The sequence below is a fragment of the Amphiura filiformis genome, chromosome 3 (genome assembly GCF_039555335.1).
Source record: "Amphiura filiformis chromosome 3, Afil_fr2py, whole genome shotgun sequence".
Taxonomy (NCBI): domain Eukaryota; kingdom Metazoa; phylum Echinodermata; class Ophiuroidea; order Amphilepidida; family Amphiuridae; genus Amphiura; species Amphiura filiformis.
In genome coordinates, this window is record NC_092630.1 from 41,500,366 (window position 1) to 41,522,772 (window position 22,407).

The 22,407-nt window shown below is 37.1% G+C and overlaps 1 protein-coding gene across 1 annotated transcript in view; it reads left to right on the forward strand.

The window, feature by feature from the left end:
* Positions 1-22,407, forward strand: part of LOC140148530 (dual serine/threonine and tyrosine protein kinase-like) — a 39,439-nt gene that overhangs the window by 10,293 nt on the left and 6,739 nt on the right. Inside the window, 6 exon segments of the mRNA XM_072170522.1 lie at positions 7,101-7,323; positions 7,325-8,307; positions 13,177-13,409; positions 14,651-14,734; positions 17,744-17,869; positions 18,856-19,039. Of these exon segments, the coding sequence (XP_072026623.1) occupies positions 7,101-7,323; positions 7,325-8,307; positions 13,177-13,409; positions 14,651-14,734; positions 17,744-17,869; positions 18,856-19,039 (1,833 nt within the window).

The window sequence follows — 22,407 nt, forward strand, 5'->3', positions numbered from 1 at the left end:
TTCAACAGTTCCTCAAAGTGATATCAGAAAAGCCACTATCTCATTGTTCATTGGCCCGCAGTATGCACGCCGCCTGGGCACTCAACTTTAGAATTGATGGGTATATGTGCCTACATTTTGTACAAGCGTCCAAGTAGGCGATATCAGTACAAAACGTTGGGTTTTTTTTTATACAAAAAAGGGTCAATTATGTACAATCAAAATGAAAAAGGGGTCATTGGGTATAATATTTTGAAAACTGAAGGTGCCTGGTCATCGGGTATAGTCGGCTTCAAAAGAGGGCATATATTGACAGGCACATACCGTCACCTCTAAAGTTGATGCCCCGGTGCTCGCATTATATTTTGTTCATGGCTCGGCTTTTAAAACTCCCACACATCACAATAAGGCTATTGAAAAGTGTATAGAATAGCTAATGATAGACTGGTCCCTGCGATTAGTCGAGGACCCAAAGCGACAATATAGTAAACACATCGAGTTTATAACACAAGTGACAGTAGTCGTGAATTATGGAGGGTTTCATTGAACTTCTACCAGCAAAATATGGAATAATACTAACACAAGACACCAATCGAGATGATGATACCAGCCATAATGGAAGGCTTGTATTTGACCTTCTTATGAATCCAATTTCGTGGCGAGAAGTTAAAAGGGTAATGTATATTTCAAGAAATTTGGGTTCAAAAATTCCGTATCAGCTCGTATCATCAATTCCGTAAATATGGCGTATAGAGGCACAACTTGACAATAAACTGAACTATTTAAACGTAAAGGACGCACTGGATACACATAAATGTGTGTTTCCTTGCTGGCGGAATAGTTGTAAAACTCTTTTTTGTCATATAAGTTGGACAATTTATGAATTATGATTGGCAAAATAGCGAAAGGAAATAGACTTTTCCAACCATGTAAAACTACACTGGGTTGTTGACATGGTCGACATACATTAAGACATACGCATGTTCCTAAAGTAGGAGGTAAGTACTATAATTAATTGTTTAAAGTGCTCAACATACCAGCAAAAAGTCATAGGGTCATCAGAGTACAGGGACTTTGTGAAATACTGGGTACAAAAATAAAGTGCGTGAGCCGATATGCAACATCAAATATAAAAGCCGATTTACATAATTTCCCATGACCTTACAGAAGTGATCGTGCTCAAATATAAAACTATAGAGTTTGGTCCTTGATATGCACCATCAATTGTGTACTTGTGATCAATATTGCTAGGCAAACAATCACAGCAAACATGCCAAAATCCTCCCATTTCTCCTCCATTTACACACATATAAACCCATCCCTTAAGCCATAGGTAACAGGTTACCACAACCATACTACAGCAATGTTGAAAAAAATTGTATTTCTTGTCACCTATACCACCATATTGGGTAGTTTTCCGTAAGCTTAGCTTTTGTGATTTTGGTAACTATTTTATATTTATTTGTGAAATCCATCTCAACTAGGCATTCTAAATTGTACTCACCATTTACATCCCAAGGTATATTAGTATATCCACCTTGCACTTCTCGATATATATCCAGTTAAAGACAGAATATCAAAATTATTCCTCATTATGATACATTTTGTATCACAGACTCTCACATGTGTATTCAAAATTGATGCTTAAATTTGACCTGAACCAATTGACCTATAACCTGACATACGGTGACCTAATAGCCTTTTCTTCTCCTAACAACACATCAATAACAACATCAATATCAAATTGACTAATGACTATGCATCTATTGTGTAAGTGTTTATTTAATTTATTCAGTGTTATATATTTTGCAAGCACCACTAGATTTTCTATGGAGAGTATAACAAAGGATTTAATGTATTCTATTCATGTACCCTACTTGAACATGTTGAAAAGAATAAATTATGGTTTGTTATGAAACACGCATCTGAGTTACCAGGATACGGTAAACAAAAAATATATAGGGCTAAAATGACTTACTACACAATGGTTTAAAAACACCTTTTTTATTTATTTTTCTAATTTTTTGTTTGTTTCACATGATCCGTGCATATATCGCCTCGCTATAAATGAAAAAATATTTTTTAGACCAATCAAACCAATATATGGGTGTAGTACGCCCTTAAAGATCTAAAAGTACATTGGTATTCTGAAATGACCATAAGTTACATATTTGCCCCTTTTGGATACAAAGTTTTTTTGGGGGTGGGGGGATAAGCCTAGTAAAGCTGTTTGTCATAATGTAATTGCCAAAAGGACCAGTCTGAACAGGATCATTATGAAACCGTACATGCAGGTTGGTAATAATGCAGATAAGAAAGTATACTTTGGTATGATATTAAGGCAGTTCTTTGTGGGCAGTTGTTATCATTGCTATCTAACTAAATCCATATTTCTGTTTGCACTGATGACAGATGGCATGATTTCCAGAGATATAAGGGGCTGTGCAATAATTTGAGCCCAGGGGGAGGGGGAAATAAGGGATTTTTTTTGTGTTAACCCAGAAGTTGAATTAGCAGTTTTTGGCACACATTCATGAGGTACTGTTTTAAATCAACCGCTTTAAAAGGGCTTAGGAAAAATACAGAATTTTGTTTTAAAATATGCAAAATTTCATGCTCGCTAGTCGCTATGCTCGCATAAGTCGCATTATGTCTAAACCATTTAGGCTTTACAAATTGGGATCCCAAATATTTAAACATGTGCAAATGGGGGAGAGGCAAAAGATTTTTTAGCATGTCAAGGGATGCAAGCAATTTTTTTGCAGGCTGTTTGAAAATTTTAACTGGGATGGGGTGCTCATAATTATTGCACAGTCCCTTATGCATTGTAGCAGGGTTTTATCTGCATTAAAGAAAGGGGTTCCAAGGAAAGTTGAATAACCTGTAATAATTTGGTAGATGTACATGTATCAAAGAGGTTAAATTGGGAGGTTATGGAGTCTGCCATGTTTGCGTGTCACAATGGATCCCTGGGAATGGATCACTTGTTTGATGCATATTTTCCACCATGGGGGGGAGGGATAGTGCGTATGGTTATTTTGCTGTGTGCCTGGCAAACTAAAAATTTAGGCCTATTTAGAAATTAAAGTGTGTGCTCGTTTGTTTTGGTTACAATACAAAAACTAACAAAAGTAAGCACTGCATGTATATTCACAGACCATGACACCATGATATGTAGAGAACTTATGCCTTCATTCTGGCAGGCTGAGAGGGGGGCTAGTGATTTTTGGCAGGCAGAGAAAGGGGGAAGCAATTATTGGCGAGCGGTTTGGAAATTTTAACCCCTGGGGCTCATAATTATTGCACAGCCCCAATATTTTTGTTATTTCAGCAAAGCCTTACTCTAGCTTGAAGAAAGTGTTTGCAATGTGTTTATAAATGATAACCAAGAACTTCTTAATATGTTTTTTCATCACAACAATTTTCGAAAGAACGTACAATGTAAAGGGAGCAAATAACAAAAATGATATTGAATCACAAGTACTTATTGTATTGAATATTCAATGTTGAATAAAAGTATGAGACTATGAACTGGGCCCAATTTTGTGTTGCATTGTTATTTTCCAACTTTTTCTATTAAATAAAGGATCTTTTTCATGCAGGATCTGTGTGGTTATTTTTTCTGGTTTGTGACATTGACTATGAAATAACCCAGATTGTTTGTAAAGCGCTACATTTTATGCAGTACATTGTAGGCCTACTGCAGATCTCAATTTGAATATATATAGGTTTACTACTATCATGTACATGTACATTGGAAGTCAACTCAAAAGGAGGTTGCAAAATACAAATGCACATAAAACTTTGTTTGAAGTTAAAGAATACATTCTTAATCCAGTTAACACAGGAATTGCATATTAAATTTCTATTGGAAATTAGCTCACGTTCCATATGTCCCATAAATGTAAATATGTTATTCTTTGTGATTACGAGGGCATACCAAGAAAAGTCAAGTTCTTAAGTCAACAAAATAAGTCTGTATTTCAGTTTTTCACAGGTCATGTCATGTGTACATATTTGCTGAAATGTGTGGTATGGTGTAAGTTGGAGTATTAAAACAGAAATTAATAAGGCTGGTAAAAGAGAAAGGTAGAAATTGTTTTATGTGACAGAGCTGACCATCAATAAACTTTGCTCTGTCTTTTGAGTATACATTACATTGTATCAGTTGTGAAGTAGACTTTGTCCCTACAAATTTTACAATTTCACTTTTTGAAGTTCACAGAAAGTTGATCCACTTGCCTTTGTAAACTTTGTCAATTAAAAAGTTATTGAGTTTTGGCATGAGTGCTTGGATTTCTCACTGGAGTATTCTGCAATAATTATATTATGCTCAAACACAAATACCTTCTCTGACCTAGCAAATGACAGACCCACATAGTATTTGGTCATACCAGGGAAGTGTTGTTCCCTGGTCACACAGCTCTGCATTTAGTATCTATTCCAAAGAGATTAGATAAGGAGACTGGACTCATATGTACTCTGAATTCCTGTGCATAATGCTATGATAATCTGGGTGGTAATCCACCATATTGGGTAGTCATGCATGGAGACCAAAATGGTTTACCTCTGGCATAAGCCCAAAATTGATCATTTGTGGCATCTTTAAGCTTAACACATTCTACACGTCCTATGTGCAACTACCAACATTGCGAATTGTGCGAAATCACACTCCTAATGTATTAAAGTGGCAATAATGTGAGTTGTGTGCATGTACATTGTACACAAAGATGACAGCCGTCTCAGATACATGTATATGCAGCAAAAGAGAAAATATATCTTACAAATTTTTTATTTCATTAATATTTCAAATGATTATTCCTCTTAAATAGTTTTGAAATTCACATCCCAAACATGGGCAGTTTATCAGCAAAATTACATGGTAAAATTAAGTGTAGGCTCAAGGTTTGCAGTATTTATCAAGCTTAGCATCATTGCAATTGCTTCATTGCATATATCTGATCCTGAGGAACTAAACTTGATTTTTTTTTAATATGTCCGCTGACAATTCAGTGGCTGTTCTCAGTTGAATATCATGACCCTGTACATTGCTTTACTTCTTGTGCAAAGACTGTTATAGTTATTCCCTCTAGTTGGTAGCTTAAAAAACCTGTGACTTACAAAAATGGTGTACTTGGGGCAACTTGCCCAGCGGCTGAAGTTAATAGAAATGAAAGTGAATTTTGTGTTTTGCAGCAACTGAAGGCAACTTGGTAAATCCTAGTAGTATGAACTTGTATTACCTTGCTGATCCCTTCTAATCAGCCTACAGATCACATTCTTGCACAGAATCTGCTTTAATAAAGGTAAAAAATGACATTATGTTTGCGTTGGATTCGAACCAAGTTGTATTATTGGTGCTTCTTGATCTTTCTGCCACCTTTTGACACCATCGATCATGGAATATTACTTTCACGCCTTTCAAATCGCCTCGGTGTTGCTCTCGAATGGTTTGAGTCCTATCTCACTGGATGGTCCATTCGCGTTGACGTAGCAGCTGAACTTTCACAACCAGTAACGGCAACATTTGGACTACCACAAGGTTCAATTGTTGGGCCTATTGGCTACACAATATACACACTACCTGTCGGTGATATCGCTCGTAAACACAAAGTGTCCTACCATGTCTACGCTGATGACACCCAACTCTATGTCTCCTGTAATCCAAAGATACCTGGTATATTAGATAATGCTATCGCAAAACTTCAAAACTGTATATATGAAATCAAAACTTGGATGATCCAAAACAAATTACAACTCAACAATGATAAAACTGAATTTGTCATTGCATCGTCTCCTCGTAACACACGCTTTATCAACAATGTTTCGCTCAAAATTGGAGATTCAACCATCTTGCCATCAGAGTCAGTTCGTAACCTTGGTTCATTTTTTGATACAAATATGTCTATGACAACGCACATCACTAATTTATGCAAAACAACTACATTTCATCTCGTAATTTAACTAGAATACGAAAATATATTGACAAAGATACTTGTAATCATGCTGCTCGTTCACTTGTTTTGTCCCGTTTTGGATTACTGCAATGGTCTCTTGTCTTCAATTCCACATAAACATGTCCTTCGTCTTCAACTGGGCAGCTCGACTTGTTTTTAATGTACCTCGCAAGCCACGATTCGCAACCATTGTTGTCTGCTCTTCATTGGATTCCTGTCCAACAGCGTATTATCTACAAGCTGCTCCTCTACGTCTACAAGACTCTAAACCACTTAGCACCAGATTATCTGAATACTTGTCTTCATATTTATCATCCAACCCGTAATCTCAGATCCGTCAATGATTTCCTTTGTTTGGATTACCCCAAGGCTCACCTTAGAGCAGGAGACAGGACATTTAATTTATGTGCTTCACGGGAATGGAATAAACTTCCCATCACAATAAGACAATCCTCTTCCATCGCAAGTTTTAAAAAGTCAATTAAGACCTATCTTTTTCCATGATGTGTTTTACTTTGTTGATATTTTATGACTTGTATTATGTAAATTTAAGGTTTGTACTCTATAATATTATTTGTTTAAGGCTTTTGCTTTGTGTACCTTAAGATGTTTTTATTTTTACTTTGTAAGCGCTACGTGCTTGTCATGAGGAACAGCGCACCAAAAGTTTTCTGTTATGTTATGTTATGAAGGCCTACACTTTATTGTGTCAGTGAGAGTTAGCATAATTGCGAGTCAAAATTACATTTGGCCGATTCTGCTTATATTTGATAGTAATGCAGTAATACTTAGTATATTTTCCAAGTTTCCTTCAACTTTTGGATAAGTTTTTTTTTAACAGGACCATAAAGCTCTTCCTGTTCAACTTCCTGTGAGCTTTGCAGTAAGGCCTACATTTGTATGTGCAGTCCGGAAATTTGAGGCATAACAATCACAAGGTCAAAGAACTGTGTATGGTTGTACCATTTATGGATGTCCTGACCAAAATAATTTGAAATACATCCATGTGGGTATTTCAGGAGTAAGATATTAATTATTACATAGTTGAAAATTAAAGGTTTATTAATGTTACGCTGATTGTGGACAAAGCTATGTCTGAGGTGACAGATGTCCAATTTATTGATTTTACTCATCCCAATTTTTTTAATTGGTTTTTTGTTTCAGAACGGATTTCTGCTTTGTGTTTACAAGATGGTGATGAGAGATTTGTTCAGAGCATCGTCAGCGACTCACCTTGCATCATTGTCTTGGGGTCGACCTTCACTGCCAAAGCTGCCATTGTCAACAGAATCTTTGGAGACAGAGTCATCAGACTCCTAGAACCCCCTGAGGATGTTAACGAAAAGAGCTGGAGAACGATACGATTCAAATACGGCAGTCACCGGCGTGAGTTGCCTTGCTCTGACTGACAGTTACGAGTTGGTTAATGGTGATTCTGCTCCAGAAACACCGTGGAAGGAAATACCGCTCCACGAGGTAGAGCTCCGAGAAGAGCAGAAGTCAGATCCAGCACTAGTGGGTGCTTTAGCTGACATTACGTTGAATCATGCTCTTCTAGCCACAAAAACACAAGTTGTAGTTGCTTCTCATAACTGTCCAAATTCAGATGTAATAGAACTGTTTAAATATTACTCACAGAGGACACTTCCAATTTTAATATATGGCATAGAGAGTGATAGTATCACACATGAGGAACAAAGCCAACTGTTAGAACTCAAAGCAGAAGCACCAGATTTGCCTGTTCTGTTCATTGACTGCAGACCTAATGGGGATGACCATCGCCCTGTAGTTGTTACAAGACATATGCATCCAAGAGAAAGAGCAGTATCCGATACTGATCCTGAAGATGACTCTGCTTATGATACTGATGAACCAGGAATGAAATCAGAGCAGGTGGACGATGAAGCTGGACTACCTCCATCAGCTGCTGGTTTCAAAGCCTTATATCAGCAACTTAAACAACTAGGCCATCTGAAAGATGCCAGAGAAGTTGCTGGGTACCATCCGGGAATACCAACTTCAGAATCTCTACTTGCTGTCAGCAAGTTAGAAAGACTAGAACCTCTACTACCCATAGTGCTATTTGTTCGTCAGGCCTTACAGTTATACCTGGTGAGAGCTGGTAGCATAGTACATGATCTTCATCAGCTGTGTATGAACATGTTCATCACAACAGCATTTGATATGCAGAGGGACATTCAGATCACACCAAGGAGAATAGAGTATGCCAAGGTGAAAGAGACAGAGTTGTTTGAATCGTTGAAGGAGTTGGCCAATGAGAGACAAGAACAAATCAAGAAAATCATCATGGAAACTGTGGAAGAACTGAAAGATGCACTTCTAGCGGAGGCGGGAGAATTCCAATTCATTGGTAAATATACTTTAAAATTTTTCACCACTGCAGTGGCGTAGCCAAGGGGGAGCATTCAGCAAAGGGGAGAAGCTGCCCCCTGTGAGAAGTCTTGCCCCCTCCTACCCCACTGAGGGATGCCTGGCCGCCCTGGTATTTAAGATTTTTAGGCCTTTTTTGAGTTTTTTGACCATTTTCATCAAAGTTTCCCCCCTTAATAGTTGCCATTCCCACTCTCTAAAAAAGTGCTGGCCACCAAGCCTCGAAATAAGCAGGTACCCAGGAGCCATTTACCTAATGGTCATGACATTTTGGCTCCTGGTCCACACCAAAATCATGTGAATCAGGCTCTACATTTTTTTTTAAAGAAAGCCTGGTAGTTAAATCGGTTTTTGTATTTAACATGTACAATTAACAATTAAATGACTCCTAGCTCTTTAAAAATGGCTCCTGGTTCACTAGATAATCACAGGACCAGGAGCCACTTTTTCCAAATGTGTGGCTCCTGGTCCAGATCTGCTTATTTCGAGGCTTGCTGGCCACGCCACTGCACCACAGGGTTAGAATTTGTTGATGTGAATCCAGAAAGTTCCTGCAAAAGATCTTGTGAATCCAAAGTGTGATCAGGTAAACTGTAGTTTTTCAAATGTGTACATGGCAGCTACATTTGTGTTGTAAGTTCAAGGAAACACCTTTGGAGAGGCTCAACCTGATATAGACCTCTTCAAATCAAAACATTGGAAATCTTTGAAAAAACTAAGTCACAAGCACCAGGTGCGCATGTAGCATAATAAAGCGTACACTAGATTCCTTACGCTTTCATAAATTTACATAATCGCTGTCTAGTAATACGCATTGCGCAAAGCGCAACTAACATAGGTGCTGCACCCAACCGCTGTATGATAACCCAGAATATTATAAACGGGGTTATCATAAACAAACAGCAGCTGTCTTTGAAAAACTTCGATTTGGAAAAGGTCTGTTGCACCGTACATGTATGTGTATAAATTCTTCTCAAAAACATAGCAGGTGCTTGATTTTTTAAATACTTTGTGGATAATCAAATCATATTTTTGTATGGGTTGAAATAAAGTGTGGATTCCGAGAGATTTCTTCCTAGGAAATTTTGGTATTTGGAAGGAAATTTTGATATAAAATTTGGCTATATAACCTCAAAACATCTTTTTCCAGACCTGAATCTCAATAATATGTTGGGATGCATGTAGTACATGTAAAGGTCTGGTTTTATGAGAATCAGAATTGATTCATTAGAATCATTGCAAGAGAAGAGATGACCCCCCTATTTCTTGCACGATCAGTCGACCCTTGCAATATAAATAACTTGTATATTCGAATCTAACCTTTTAACTATAACTTGCATCAATGAAGCATACAATTACTATGCTTTTTGGAGTCTGTAATTGAAGGTCTTGCAAACAAACTTTTCTTATTAAAAAGAAATAATTGATTAATTTGTGTTGTGTACAAACAACTGGTCAGTACTTCAATCAAAATGATCAGCAAATTTTTTGTGACACCAAAATTTTAAAAAAGTACCTTCTAAACTCAATAAATAATTATATATACATACGCTTCATTGTTTAAAGGTCAACAACTTTTTCACAAGATATTCATTGTTATCTCCTATAAATCAGCTAGTCATTGAAACAAACATTAACACAGTTATGATTTCCATTGTGTTTTGATATGGATATTATCATACATGTATTAACCTACATTGTGCATGTACATCCATTAAGCCTTCTGGCAAGTTCAGACTCTTGTATCTGTTGCATATACATTACATTGTATATGTACATGTAGGCCTATACTCAGGGTGATGGTGCTTTAAAAAAATACATCTTTTATCCAGAAAGTTAAAATACAATGCACTCCCAACTTCCCAAGTGGGGCAACTCCTACGCTATGCATGTCGAATGAGCTAAATCGAGCCTTTAAATGACCACTATAATTAAATTGTATGATGCAAGTCATAAAGTGTCAGAGGGGGTTTCCTGAAAAGAGCTATTAATAGCCATGAACTATTTCTGGCCGATTTTGGTGGTTTCAAAATCATTTCATTTTTACGCTTATCATTTATTTATACAAGAAGAAATGGTACCTACATGTATATCAACCATTTCCAAGTAATTTTGCGTTGACAATTTCCTTTCTATGTACTAATTTGTACAGATCAAAACCGTTCAAGTACCAAGACTGAAAAATTGTTGAATTCGGGTTAGTACTTTGATTACTTTGATTGATTATTCATTGTGTGCCATTCATACATCTACATGTATCCAGATGTTATGTGTGTACTATGTAACATTTCCAGATTTAATGTTACATTGCATAACAAGGAAAAAATTCCGGTTACACATACATGTATCATGCTTTCGATTTTCTGATATAAAATCATGTATGGATAGACACTGTTGTGTGGTATAATTCCTGACCTACATGTATTTGCCCATGGAATAGGCACTTAATATTCCACATATATCCTGTTTATCAAAAGTACATTTCCATCCAAAGTGAAGGCCAAGTAAAAAACAAAACATGTTTCTAATCCCCTCACTTCCTTTTTTGAAGACGCTTCAATTTTATTTTTTATAAATTCTGTTAAGATGTCTAGGAAGTTGAGCGATACTAAATATACAAGAAACACTTCTGGAAGGTTTTGTGATCATTAGAGGGGCCTACCTACCAGAACATTATAAAAAAAGTTCTTTTTTCAGGCATTATTGTACATTGTATACGCTAAATACTGGCCAAATATGGGTATTTACACTTATTTTTCAATAAAAATTTATAAATCCCTTTCGAAAACCCAAATGAGAAACATGTTTTTATTTTTGCTTGGCCTAATGTCAAAGTTCAATCTAGCTATCATCAAATCGATCAAAAGAATCACAAAACAATTTGTTGTTTTAACTTGGAAAAGGTTAATGATAAACATATTGTACTACCAACAAGTTCAACAATGCAGCACAAAAGTCAAAACAAACAAAAAGTATCAAACATCAATTTGCCCAAACCTCATAAAGTCAATTAGAATTTCTTGGGCTTGCATCATTTATTTCCAATCCTTACATGCATCCAAAGCAGTTAAGTTCAATTCAAATTTATTTACCATAAGTCATACAAATTATTATAATTGTATCTCATATTGTCTCGCAACCTGCTACATGTAGGATGAAGCACATAAGCTGGCTCTTTTCTTCATATTAAAATATGTGGCATAATCTGGCCCATGGAGGCCAAAGGAGGCATTTTTGAAAATTGAGTTACTATAATTCGTACATGTACCTTATGCAAACAGTAGGCTATCATACTCAAAACAACAAAGGTCTAGCATACTTGATTGTAAAGTTTTCTTATACGTGACGTGATCAAGGGGAATGAGTCACATGTCAGCCCTGGTCGAAATGAGTTTTTCACATGTTTCTAAAGAGGACATTTAGAGCTTTCAGAGACTGAAATCCCCATGTTGATACAACTTTTCTTTGCAAAGTTACATCAATTTATCAATCACTGAAAACAATATAAAACAAAAGAATTTTAACACTTTCTTTGTTAATATCTCAAAATCAATATTAGCGACATCAGACTCATTTCCCTTGATCGTGTCATATATATTTTATTGGGTTTTTTTCCCTCCATAATTTTGCCTTTATCTCAATTTCATATTTGTCACCTTTGGCCTCCATGGACCAGATTGTATCACATAGTCTATACTAGCCTACACAGTGAGCGAGTAGGCAATCATGCCTACAATGTAGTTCAGATACCCGTCTGTGAACTCGGGTAGCACACTAGTGTAACTTACCACCGGTAATTGTAAGTCCTGGACTTAAATGAGTCCCGATTTTTTTCTCTCTCCCAATTTATTATGGTAGTTTGCCTGAGCTTAATAAAGTCATTCAAATCATACACATCATTTATTTCCAATCCTCACATATACTGTGACATACATGTACGCTGTTATTTTCGCAAGGGTTTTGTAGAATTTGGACATGCAGGCTTGAAAATACAATTTTATATAAAATTACTTTAAATTCTGTGAAATAAACAACTCAATTTTCAAAACTCCTAAAATTGTGAACAATTTCGTACCGGTACGCGATAATAACAGCGTATACATGTAGTATTGCATTGTCTTGCATTGATGAAAAATAATGTTTATTTATATAATTCCCGTCGATCATGCCACTGTTTTTCCGTGTCTTGCATTGTCTTACACCTTGCTGGGGTGAAGCAGATATGGCTGGCTTTGGGCTGCCTCTTCTCTCCATTATTTGATATATAAATGTAATGCTGAGTTGTACTTGTAGTGAGAGAGTTTTCTCTTTCAAATATGTCATTTGCCCAAGCTTTGTCAAGTCATTTTAAAGCAAACTGACGTAAAGTGTGGTTTAAATGTTGACGAGGAAACTTCAAATTGCAGTCAATAAACTATTCTTTCTCACAGTGCCAAAATTTTACAAATTTTATGATCATCATTTTCCATGACTGACTTAAAAATTTGTAAAAGCCTGTACTCTATATATAGTATGATCAGCTTGTAATAGGCAGGACTCATAACATCATAGATTGATATAGAATGGGGTGTACACAGTTGGTACAGCACCTATGTGAACTGCATTTTGCATATTGCGTGATTGGAGCACTCTTCTGTGAATTTACACAAGTGTAAGTTAGGCCTTTATTGACGCACACAGTAGCAAAAAAAAAATATCACCTATTACAAAGCTGATCAGTTAGGATTTATTAATTTAATTAATTGTATTAAATTGATAAATCCTAACTGATTAAAAATAATTGTCATGTAACATGCTGTGTTTTTGTATTTTAGGTAATTTTAATTACTAAAGTATAATTTCTTTGTAGGTATTGACATTGGAGCTCATGATCAAATCCAAAACATCAAGGATATTAAACGATGTACAGAGCAGATTCAAGATCTGGTATTGGCAAAACTAAATACTGCGATTGTCGATAGGTTGATCAGCTCGGTGGAATACCTTCATGAGAGTTTTGTGGGGACCTTGACAAGGTGTCTGAAGAGTCTAGAAGAGATCGATACAGACTCAGATCAGTCTGCTAGCTCAGCTCTGGGACAGGTTGGTATATCATGTGTTGAAGAGATACCCATAACACCCCAATGGTTTTTGCTATCAGAAGGGAAAGAAACAAAAAAGGAGATAAGATAAACAAAGAGGTCACTGTACTCATGGGATTCGAACCTTAGACCCCGTGAGCCAACCACGGAATTGCCGATTGGTAGCCACAGGGGTTTCACCGGCCCGGCCAGTGCTTCCGTGCATATACATGTATGACTTAAGGTGATTGCGTGGGATGCATGCATGCATGTGTGTGTTGGATATGGCCGTACATGTATTTGGGTTAACATAGCCCTTAACATAGCCCTCAATCTAGGAAAATACATGCTCTTTAACCCTAACACCACAATGTTTTTTTTTATGTATCGAAAAGGAAAGAAGAAACGATAAAGGAGAGAAAGTGAACAAAGAAGTCACTTGGTACCCCTGGGATTCAAACCGTAAGACCCCTCGCGTGCCAACCACAGGATCGCCGACCCGTAGCCACAGGGGTTTCGCTGGCCCAGCTCGCAATTCTGTGCATATATACAGGCATGTGAATCGCCAAGATTTTTCTGGATTTCTATTTCCAGCTTTTTTGAAATCCCCCCCAAATCCAATGTCATGGCAATTTGGTTCCCTTGGAACTTACTGCTAAGTGTCTTGTTGTAACCTGTGCGAAACTCAGGGAGCTGATCCTGGCTGCAAAGGTCATTTGTGGAATGTCTAGGGTATGCGCTTCTAAGCAGCAAAGTCGCTGAGTTGTAACTTGTTGGTAAATGATTTATGGAATGATGTGGGGCTGTAGTGATCAGCAAAAATTGACTATGGCATGGTCTAGAACAACCTGTACAGTGTGCTAAGGCTTGTGGATCAACATACAGTTTGTCCACTCTGAAGTACAAAGTGACAACGCGCGCATGTATACAGCCCGTAAACAGTGTGCAGTGCTGCGTCTCTGCTGCAGGCATGCGTGTCTTCAAAGTCGGCACAAGGTGTGCGTCCGTGTCAGTACTTTGTACTTCAGAGTAGACTGACTGTATAGGTGTTGTGTATGTGCATTGTACACTATAAATCATTGAGCTTAAAACCTTCAACCTGATGTCAATAGCACAATCTCTTAATCCTTTCTTTAAAACCTATCCCTGATCTCCATGAGTGGGCATCAGTTATTCTTAATATTACCCAGTAACTTCACTAATATGATTATGATTCTTACTGTCCTTGAAAATATCTTACATAAAAAATCTTGCTCTTTTCAGATTCTAAATGCTGCATATCAAGTAGAAGTCAATGTCAGGACAAGTTCATCAATTGTGAGGGTGATATGGGAGCGAATGAAAGAGGTAAGAAGTACACATATGGAAAAATTTGGAATTGCTTTAAAGGGCATTTCGTGATCCACGTCATGATCCCCTTACTTTTCTCAAATAAAGTTGAAATTTGTAAACCACTGGAAACCTCTGGCTACATAATGTTTATGTACAAAAAATTTGTTGCAGATTAATTTGTTCAGCAAATAATTGAGCAATAATTATAATCCCACAGGGTGCATTTAGAAATGGTCTGCAAATAATCGCTTACCACCCTTCCAGCAAAATAATCCTCTCCCCGCCCTTACAATGTTCACACAAATTCTTGCACATCTCCAATGCACATGCAGCAACATTGTAGCTGCATGTCATAAGAAGTTGGAACACAGTGAAGAGGATATTTTGCATTATAATTATTAATATTTGAGCTTTTTTCTGCACTATTTTGGTGTGAATAATACTAGCGATAAGTGCCCCGACAAATATAAACGGAAAAGTACACCCAAAAATATAATGCTAGTGAAAAGTACCCCAAAAAGTAAGTGCCAAAAATTACTTTGGTCCCTCTATTTTGACCTGTCAAAATATATTTCCTCTCTTCCAAGAAATGCTTTCCTTCTCTCCTTCCCCTACCCCTCTTCCCCTTCCCCTTCCTCTCCCCGTTTAAAATTCACCTCTGCTGGTACACATAAATATTGCACCTCTCCTTAATGGTAATAATAAATAAGTGGAAATGCAAATTTCTCATGGTTCAAAAGTTGATACAACCAGCTTTATGCAGCTGTTGTAGAACCAGTTGTAGGCGTAGTAAATGTGTATCAAGTTTCTGATAATATAGGATTAAAAGGAAGTCATCAAACATCTGTATTTTATTGTATTATGGTAGGCACCAGAGTTTCGCGCGGTTTAAAACGGCAAAATGCGCGGCCGGTTTTTTATAAAGCGCGAAAATGCGTGAAAATTCAAGTCAAAAAGCGAAAATCGTTTTCCACCACTTTTTGTATCCATTGATGAAGTCACACGCAATTGAAGTAAATCAAGTATGCGAATTCTGCACCTATTTCACACGTGCTAGTCCGATGTTTGTCTCTCCATGAAGTTGATACATTATGTGAACAATGCAAATTTTATGTGAAAAGCTACTACTGTACTGTACAATAAACATTTTAATGCATAACTGTACTTTTTGGCGTCCAAATGTTGTTTTGTCATGAACTGATTCGTATATATCGCGTGCGTTCTGTGACTTATATCCTACCCTTCTTCGCTCAATCAATTATGCATATGATTAATGACGTCACTCAAACATACGATCGATGTAAAGAATTAACTACCACACATGGTAACACGTCATGGAAAAAATCGGACATTTGCATATCACGGAAGGGCTTCCGGGGAGGATATTGTGCTGGTCTGGACTCACGTAAACAGTAAATATTGGTGAATTTACATTGAAAAGTAGTGTGTTTGGCAAAATTCTCAAAATTCACGATGGACCACCAAAATCGCGATGGACCCCCAAAATCGTGATTTTTTTTGCGCGATCGCGCAAAACTCCGGTGCCTATATTATGGATGTCACTTTATGGCCTCATGATAAGTTTTATACACAAAAGTAATGGAACAATCAAGTCAAAAATCATTATAAACGAGGGTTCAGAACCAGAAACCTGTAACTCAGTATGACCAGCTCTCACAATAATTATGAGCATAAAGTTGGCTCTTTGCTATGGTCTTCAAAAATCAATACTTCCTCCACAATTTCTTTTGTTTTCTATTGAATTTTGTCATGATTATTGGACTGTATCTTCCATAGTGCCCTGGTGACTTTATGCTCATTTTGTGGGAGCAGATGATTGTGAGTTAAGACTTTCTGGCTCTCAACCCTCGATAATGATACCATTTTCACATTCTTTTCCTAGTGTTGGATTTTAGAAAGGATGCACAGGAAATGCTTTAAAGGATATAAGCTAAATATCTGTTTATAGCAAGGTGACTTACACTATAGCTTTCACATGTAGATATAAAAATGCATATTTTGTAGGTCTGCAATTTAATTGAACTGATTTTTGAACAGAGCTTTTTCATGTTCAGAAGGGTAGAAACATGTGGACAAATCCTGAAGGTTAAAACTCAATAAAAACTCGACGCAACAAAAGGAAACAATTAGTTTTTCAAGAACACTTGGCCTCGGGATCTCCTTGAGTCTTCAGTTGTAGTAATTTAGGCTAAGAATATGCGATTTATTTTATTTTATATTTTGTTTTTTCTTTTTGATGCTAGTTTTAATTAATTTTTTTGTGGATTTGGAGAGTCCCTGAACCTTAAGCCATGTGCTAAAATTATTCATGGTTGATTTTTAAAAAATCACCAAAAAATTACATTGCATATTTGCATTGGTTTGGTACATGTACACATTTCTAATTACAATTTATAAATCTGCCCCTTTTGGATACAAAATTATAATTTGTTGTTGATTTTTTTCACCCATTTTTTTTTAATCAACCACAAATGATTGCATCACTTGACTCTAGGTCAAAAGGCTCTCCAAATCTGCAAAAAACCAAAACATTTGTGGTACAAATAACACAATTAGCATATTTGTAGTTGTTACTGAAGTCTCGGCAGCAATCACTTTACGTGCATAATAAATTATTGCTGTTATTTGGAGAGTGCTATTCTCACCAAGATTAAAATGTTTTCAAGGCAATTTTACACCTTTTCTGACCCCTGTACTTGGCTGCTTTTGAAGGATTGATTGTTCTGTGTGCCGTGGAATTGTTATTTTAGCCTTTTCCTAAAACTAAATCTGCCTCACTGGTATACATGTTCATGTATGTACTTTGTCACAATCTTCACATATTTAATTAAAGAACTTTTAAAGAAGGAAAGAAAAAGAAAACACCAGCTCATATGACTTTGCATTGTGTAAAACATGCATTCTGCATGAATCTTTTCTCATCTAACATTTGCCCAATAATTACAATATTTAATTACACAAGTGGGGTTACATACAACATGATTTATTTTCTTTCTGTCTCAGATTCTGTCAACCATCAAGCCATTTAAAGCACCTCCCAAAGTGAATAGTGATTGGAAACGCAAGGTTGCATTGACAATGATCAACAACCTGGACGAGTCCAAACTGGCAAAGAACATCTGCTCACAGGTAAGGGATTTATATTTTGTGTGGTAGGTACTCGTCCTGTGCATTAACTCAGATACATTGGTCGATGGCACTTTCACAGTGATGCTTATATGTGATGTGGTCAAGCAAAATCAGTTGGAACTTGGAAGTATTAAATTTTCAGTTTCGTATAGGATAGTAAAAAGCATTTACAAAGCTGCATTTTGCAGAAAACCCCATTGAAATTGAACAACCAGTTCCAAAGATATGAGCAAGTAAAGAGTTTCCAAAACAAAAGGAAACAAAAGGAAATATTTCCTTTGTGTGGCTATATCTCAAAATCAATATTTCCGAGTTGCGACTGATTTTGCTTGATCGCGTCACATATAAGCAATATTGTTGTTGGGCAGGAAAAACCTTGTATGCATTGTATGTGGCCCTTGAACATGTTTAAAGCAAAACTGCCAAGAGGTTACATAGGAGGTTTTGTTCTAAACATGTTCAGAGGCCAATGTCATGGGAGTTTTTAACTGCCCAGTGACGTTAATGAAAAATATTTCTTCATCTATCCGGTCCGACAAATCTTGAAATTTGTTGTTTTTGTAATGTCAATTCAGTATTCTCATTCTGCCAAAGATGTTTAACGATCAAAATTTTGTTTCAAATGCAAGCAAACCTACATGTATATACATGTAACATGGGATTTACATTGCAAGCAGTGTTCGAAATAAGCACTTATCCTCTTGTCCTCTTGTCCAAAAATCACTGGGGACAACCATATTGAGCTATGTACTTATCCCCTGGATAACCACTATTTGGATTCTTTGCACTCAAAAACGTAACTTATCTGTTTTGGGGACAACCAAAATATTTTGAGGACAAGCAGAATTCATGCTTTAGTTGTCCTCGGGACAACCTCCATATTTTCCTTATTTCGGACACTGACTGCAAGGATACATAATATACCAGCCGGCATTTGCATCTCTGAAGAGAGTCAAGTCTTAAACTATTTATTTCCTTTCATTCAGTTTCGTGCAAGACTTCACAACTCCCATGATTCCTTCTCCTCATCACTACGACAACTTGAAGCTAAGCATTCTGGGAGGCTAGAGAAGACAGAGGAACAGCGTATGAAAGTGCGCAAGGTTCATGCTCCCAGACTGGCTAGATTAGCTTTGGACAGCACTTCACTCAGGGATATGGTTCTTCATGGTAAGTAGGACTACCTATAATCGAGACAGAATTAATTGACGTCGCTGTCAATCAAAGAAAGGAAGGTTGAGTCGTCAAGTCGTCTGATGCCTTCATCGTATAAAAGGAAGCGTAGAAATGGTACTTTTACAAGGACTAGGCATTGTTAACATGGTGCCTTCAGGAAAGAAAATGGCCTATTTTTAAAACTTAACTTTTGAGAGGGTTTGTATGTTTGAAGGTGCAGAATTAATCATAAGGCTTGTTGTATTACCGCCACATTCTAAAACCCAATCATCACAGCATTCAAAAATAAATCTTGCCCGAGTTTGATTGACAGATGATGTTAGACGCAAGCTAGTCTTTTTTAATTCTGTCTTTGATTATTTATTTATTTTTATTTATTTATTAGACTCTATACACTGGAGATTGCACAATATCATAATAACAGTTAAATATAAAATAGCAAAATACATTCTGAAAAGATTACAATAATATACATGTTTAAAATACAATTAATACCAGTGCAGAGAATGGGACCGAACAGGTGCGTATCACCTCTAAGACCATCCCACCTCAAGACCAAAAATAAGCCGCCCATGCCCAGTCCCTCCCCCTTTAAGTAGACCTGCACCTAGTGCAGCTACATGAAAAAACCACGTGCACGTACTGTTGGCTTCGAAATTTGAATCAAATTTTGAGTTTAAAAAAGAACCGCATTAGTTTTAAAAATAGAAAAGATAAAGAAGACCTAGTACTAGGAGGAAGCCGATTCCACAAAGATACAATGCGGTTGAAAAAGATGACTTGAATGCCTCAGTCCTACAAAAAGGAACCTTAAGAAGAAGAGGAGCAGTAGATGATCTAGTGGTGGGATGCCCTTGTCCAGACCCAGAGTTGCAAAATTTGACATATTTGTCAATGTCCAGGTCATACACACCTCGCATACACTTAAAAAACAATGACAGGTCAAGCTGTTCCCTACGCATTGTAAGAGGGAGCAAGTTCAATTGGCACAAGCGCTCCCGATAGTCCAGATCAGGATAGTGCATAATGAATTTGGTAGCTCGCCTCTGGACACCTTCCAGGCACTCAACATTGTGTCTGGAGGTACCACTCCAGAGGCAGCTACCAAACTCAAGATCACTCCTGATCAGGGCTAGATACAGGGCTTTGGTGACTTTCACAGGTGCGTTAAAACCTACAGTGCGCTTAATCAGACCCAATTTTCTATTGCACTTTTTGACTACATTGTTGATATGAGTATTCCAGTCTAGTTTTGAAGATATTTCAATACCAAGATCTTTAATGGATTTAACAGAACTAAGTTTAATGTTGTTCATGAAATAGTCAAAATGAAATGGTTTTCGTTTTCTGGTGACGAAATAACTTGACACTTGGAGGGATGAAAATTTAACTCCCAGGTGCTGCTCCAATCAACAAGTGCATTGAGATCATTCTGGAGCAATTGGCAATCATTTAAACTGTCAATATTCAAAAACATTTAGCATCATCAGCAAAAGGGCAACTTTGGTATTCTTGGCAACACTGGGCAAGTCATTGATATATAACACAAAGAGGAGGGACCCAAGATGGATCCCTGCGGGACACCGGAAACCACAGGCAGCCAGTCAGAGTAAGTACCATCCACAACAACTCGTTGACGTCTGCCTGTCAGGTAAGCTCTAAACCAACAAATAAGATCGGAATGGAAACCAAAAGAACTGAGTTTGTGAACAAGGAGGTCATGAGAAACGCTATCAAAAGCTTTGGAAAAATCCAAATACACCATATCGACTTGCCCAGAGTTGTCAAGAACAGAGTTAATGTCATGGAAAACCTCAATAAGCTGAGTAGCTGTGGAGCGGCCCTTAATAAACCCATGTTGGAGATGGTAAATCTGGTCTTTGACTACAGGAAAAATAATATCAAAATGGCACGCTCCATAACCTTACCACAAATACATAGTAATGAGACAGGTCTATAGTTACTGGCTTGCTGTTTGTCAGATTTCTTAAACACAGGGACAACGTTAGCATCAAGCCACTGGCTGGGGAGTTTACCCTCTGCTAGAGATACATTAAAGATATAACATAAAGGATATGCGATTTGTTGGCAACATTCTTTAAGCACTCTAGGTGACAATCCATCCGGACCAATAGCCTTTGATACATCAAGCTTTTTAAGGATTTTAAGCACCTTATCTTCCTGAATTACTGTAGTACCCAAAAGATCATGGTGACGGATGGAAACTGTAGGAAGACTAGCACGGACCCTAGGTTGAGTAAAAACAGAGAAGAAATAGTTATTGAAAAGTGTGGCTTTCTCACTGGGAGTGGAAGCTGACGTGCCATTGTGACTCACAAACTGAGGCAAGGATTTAGATCTCGTTTTGGATCGATAAAAAGACCAAAAGCGCTTTGGGTTGTCAGACAGCGTTGAACTAAACCCGCAATGTAATCATCATACTTGCGTGAGATCAGGTTTTTGAGACGATTGCGCAATTTCCTAAATTTGGCCCAGTGGTTAGCCAAATCACTTTTCTTTGCACGTTTCCACGCAGTGTATTTCTTTTTCTGTAGATGCCGAACCTCTGAGTCAATCCAGGCAGGACTTGTGCTGTCTTTTACTTTGACCTTAGGTATATTCCTGTCAAGGATGGAAACAAAAATATGAATAAAGTTAGACCATGCGGAATTGATGTCAATGGCATTATAAACCTCAGAAAAATCAACACAATTCAGCTCAGCTCTAATTTTGTCAAAATTTGCCTTCTTGAAATTGTAAACATGCCTGCTTATTGGTTTTAAGCGAACAACTTTGGTTTTTATAGTAAATACCAAAAGCTTGTGATCAGTTTGAAAAAATTCACAAGAGGTTACAACATCAGACAGTTTATCAGGCGTGTTTGAAAAAATAAGATCCAAAATGTTATCACAGTCAACCCGAGATGGAATAAAATTGACTTGGGTGAGACAATATGAATTCACGGAGTCAAGAAATTGACTCTCAGCATCAGATATATTCAAATTGTTTCTACAGCCGTCTATCTTTGGCAAATTAAAATCACCAAAGACATGAACAGTGTCAAAACAATCAGAAACACGAGATAAAGTAAAATGGAATCTGTTTGCAAAAAGATCAAGATCAAATAAATGCTATTTATTATCGTGATCACTCCGATGTAAGCCAACCCGTGTTGGTGGAGGATTCTTTGACAAAAATGGGAAATGCACATGGTCTCCTGAGGCAATCTCGGTTTTATCCCCTTTTTTTTTTTTGCTTTACAAACCAGCTGAAGTTAGTAAGCCTCAGTAATACCATATTATTTACTACATGGTTCATAATGTGTAGTGAACAACTTTGTTGTGTTCATTTATGTAGTTGAT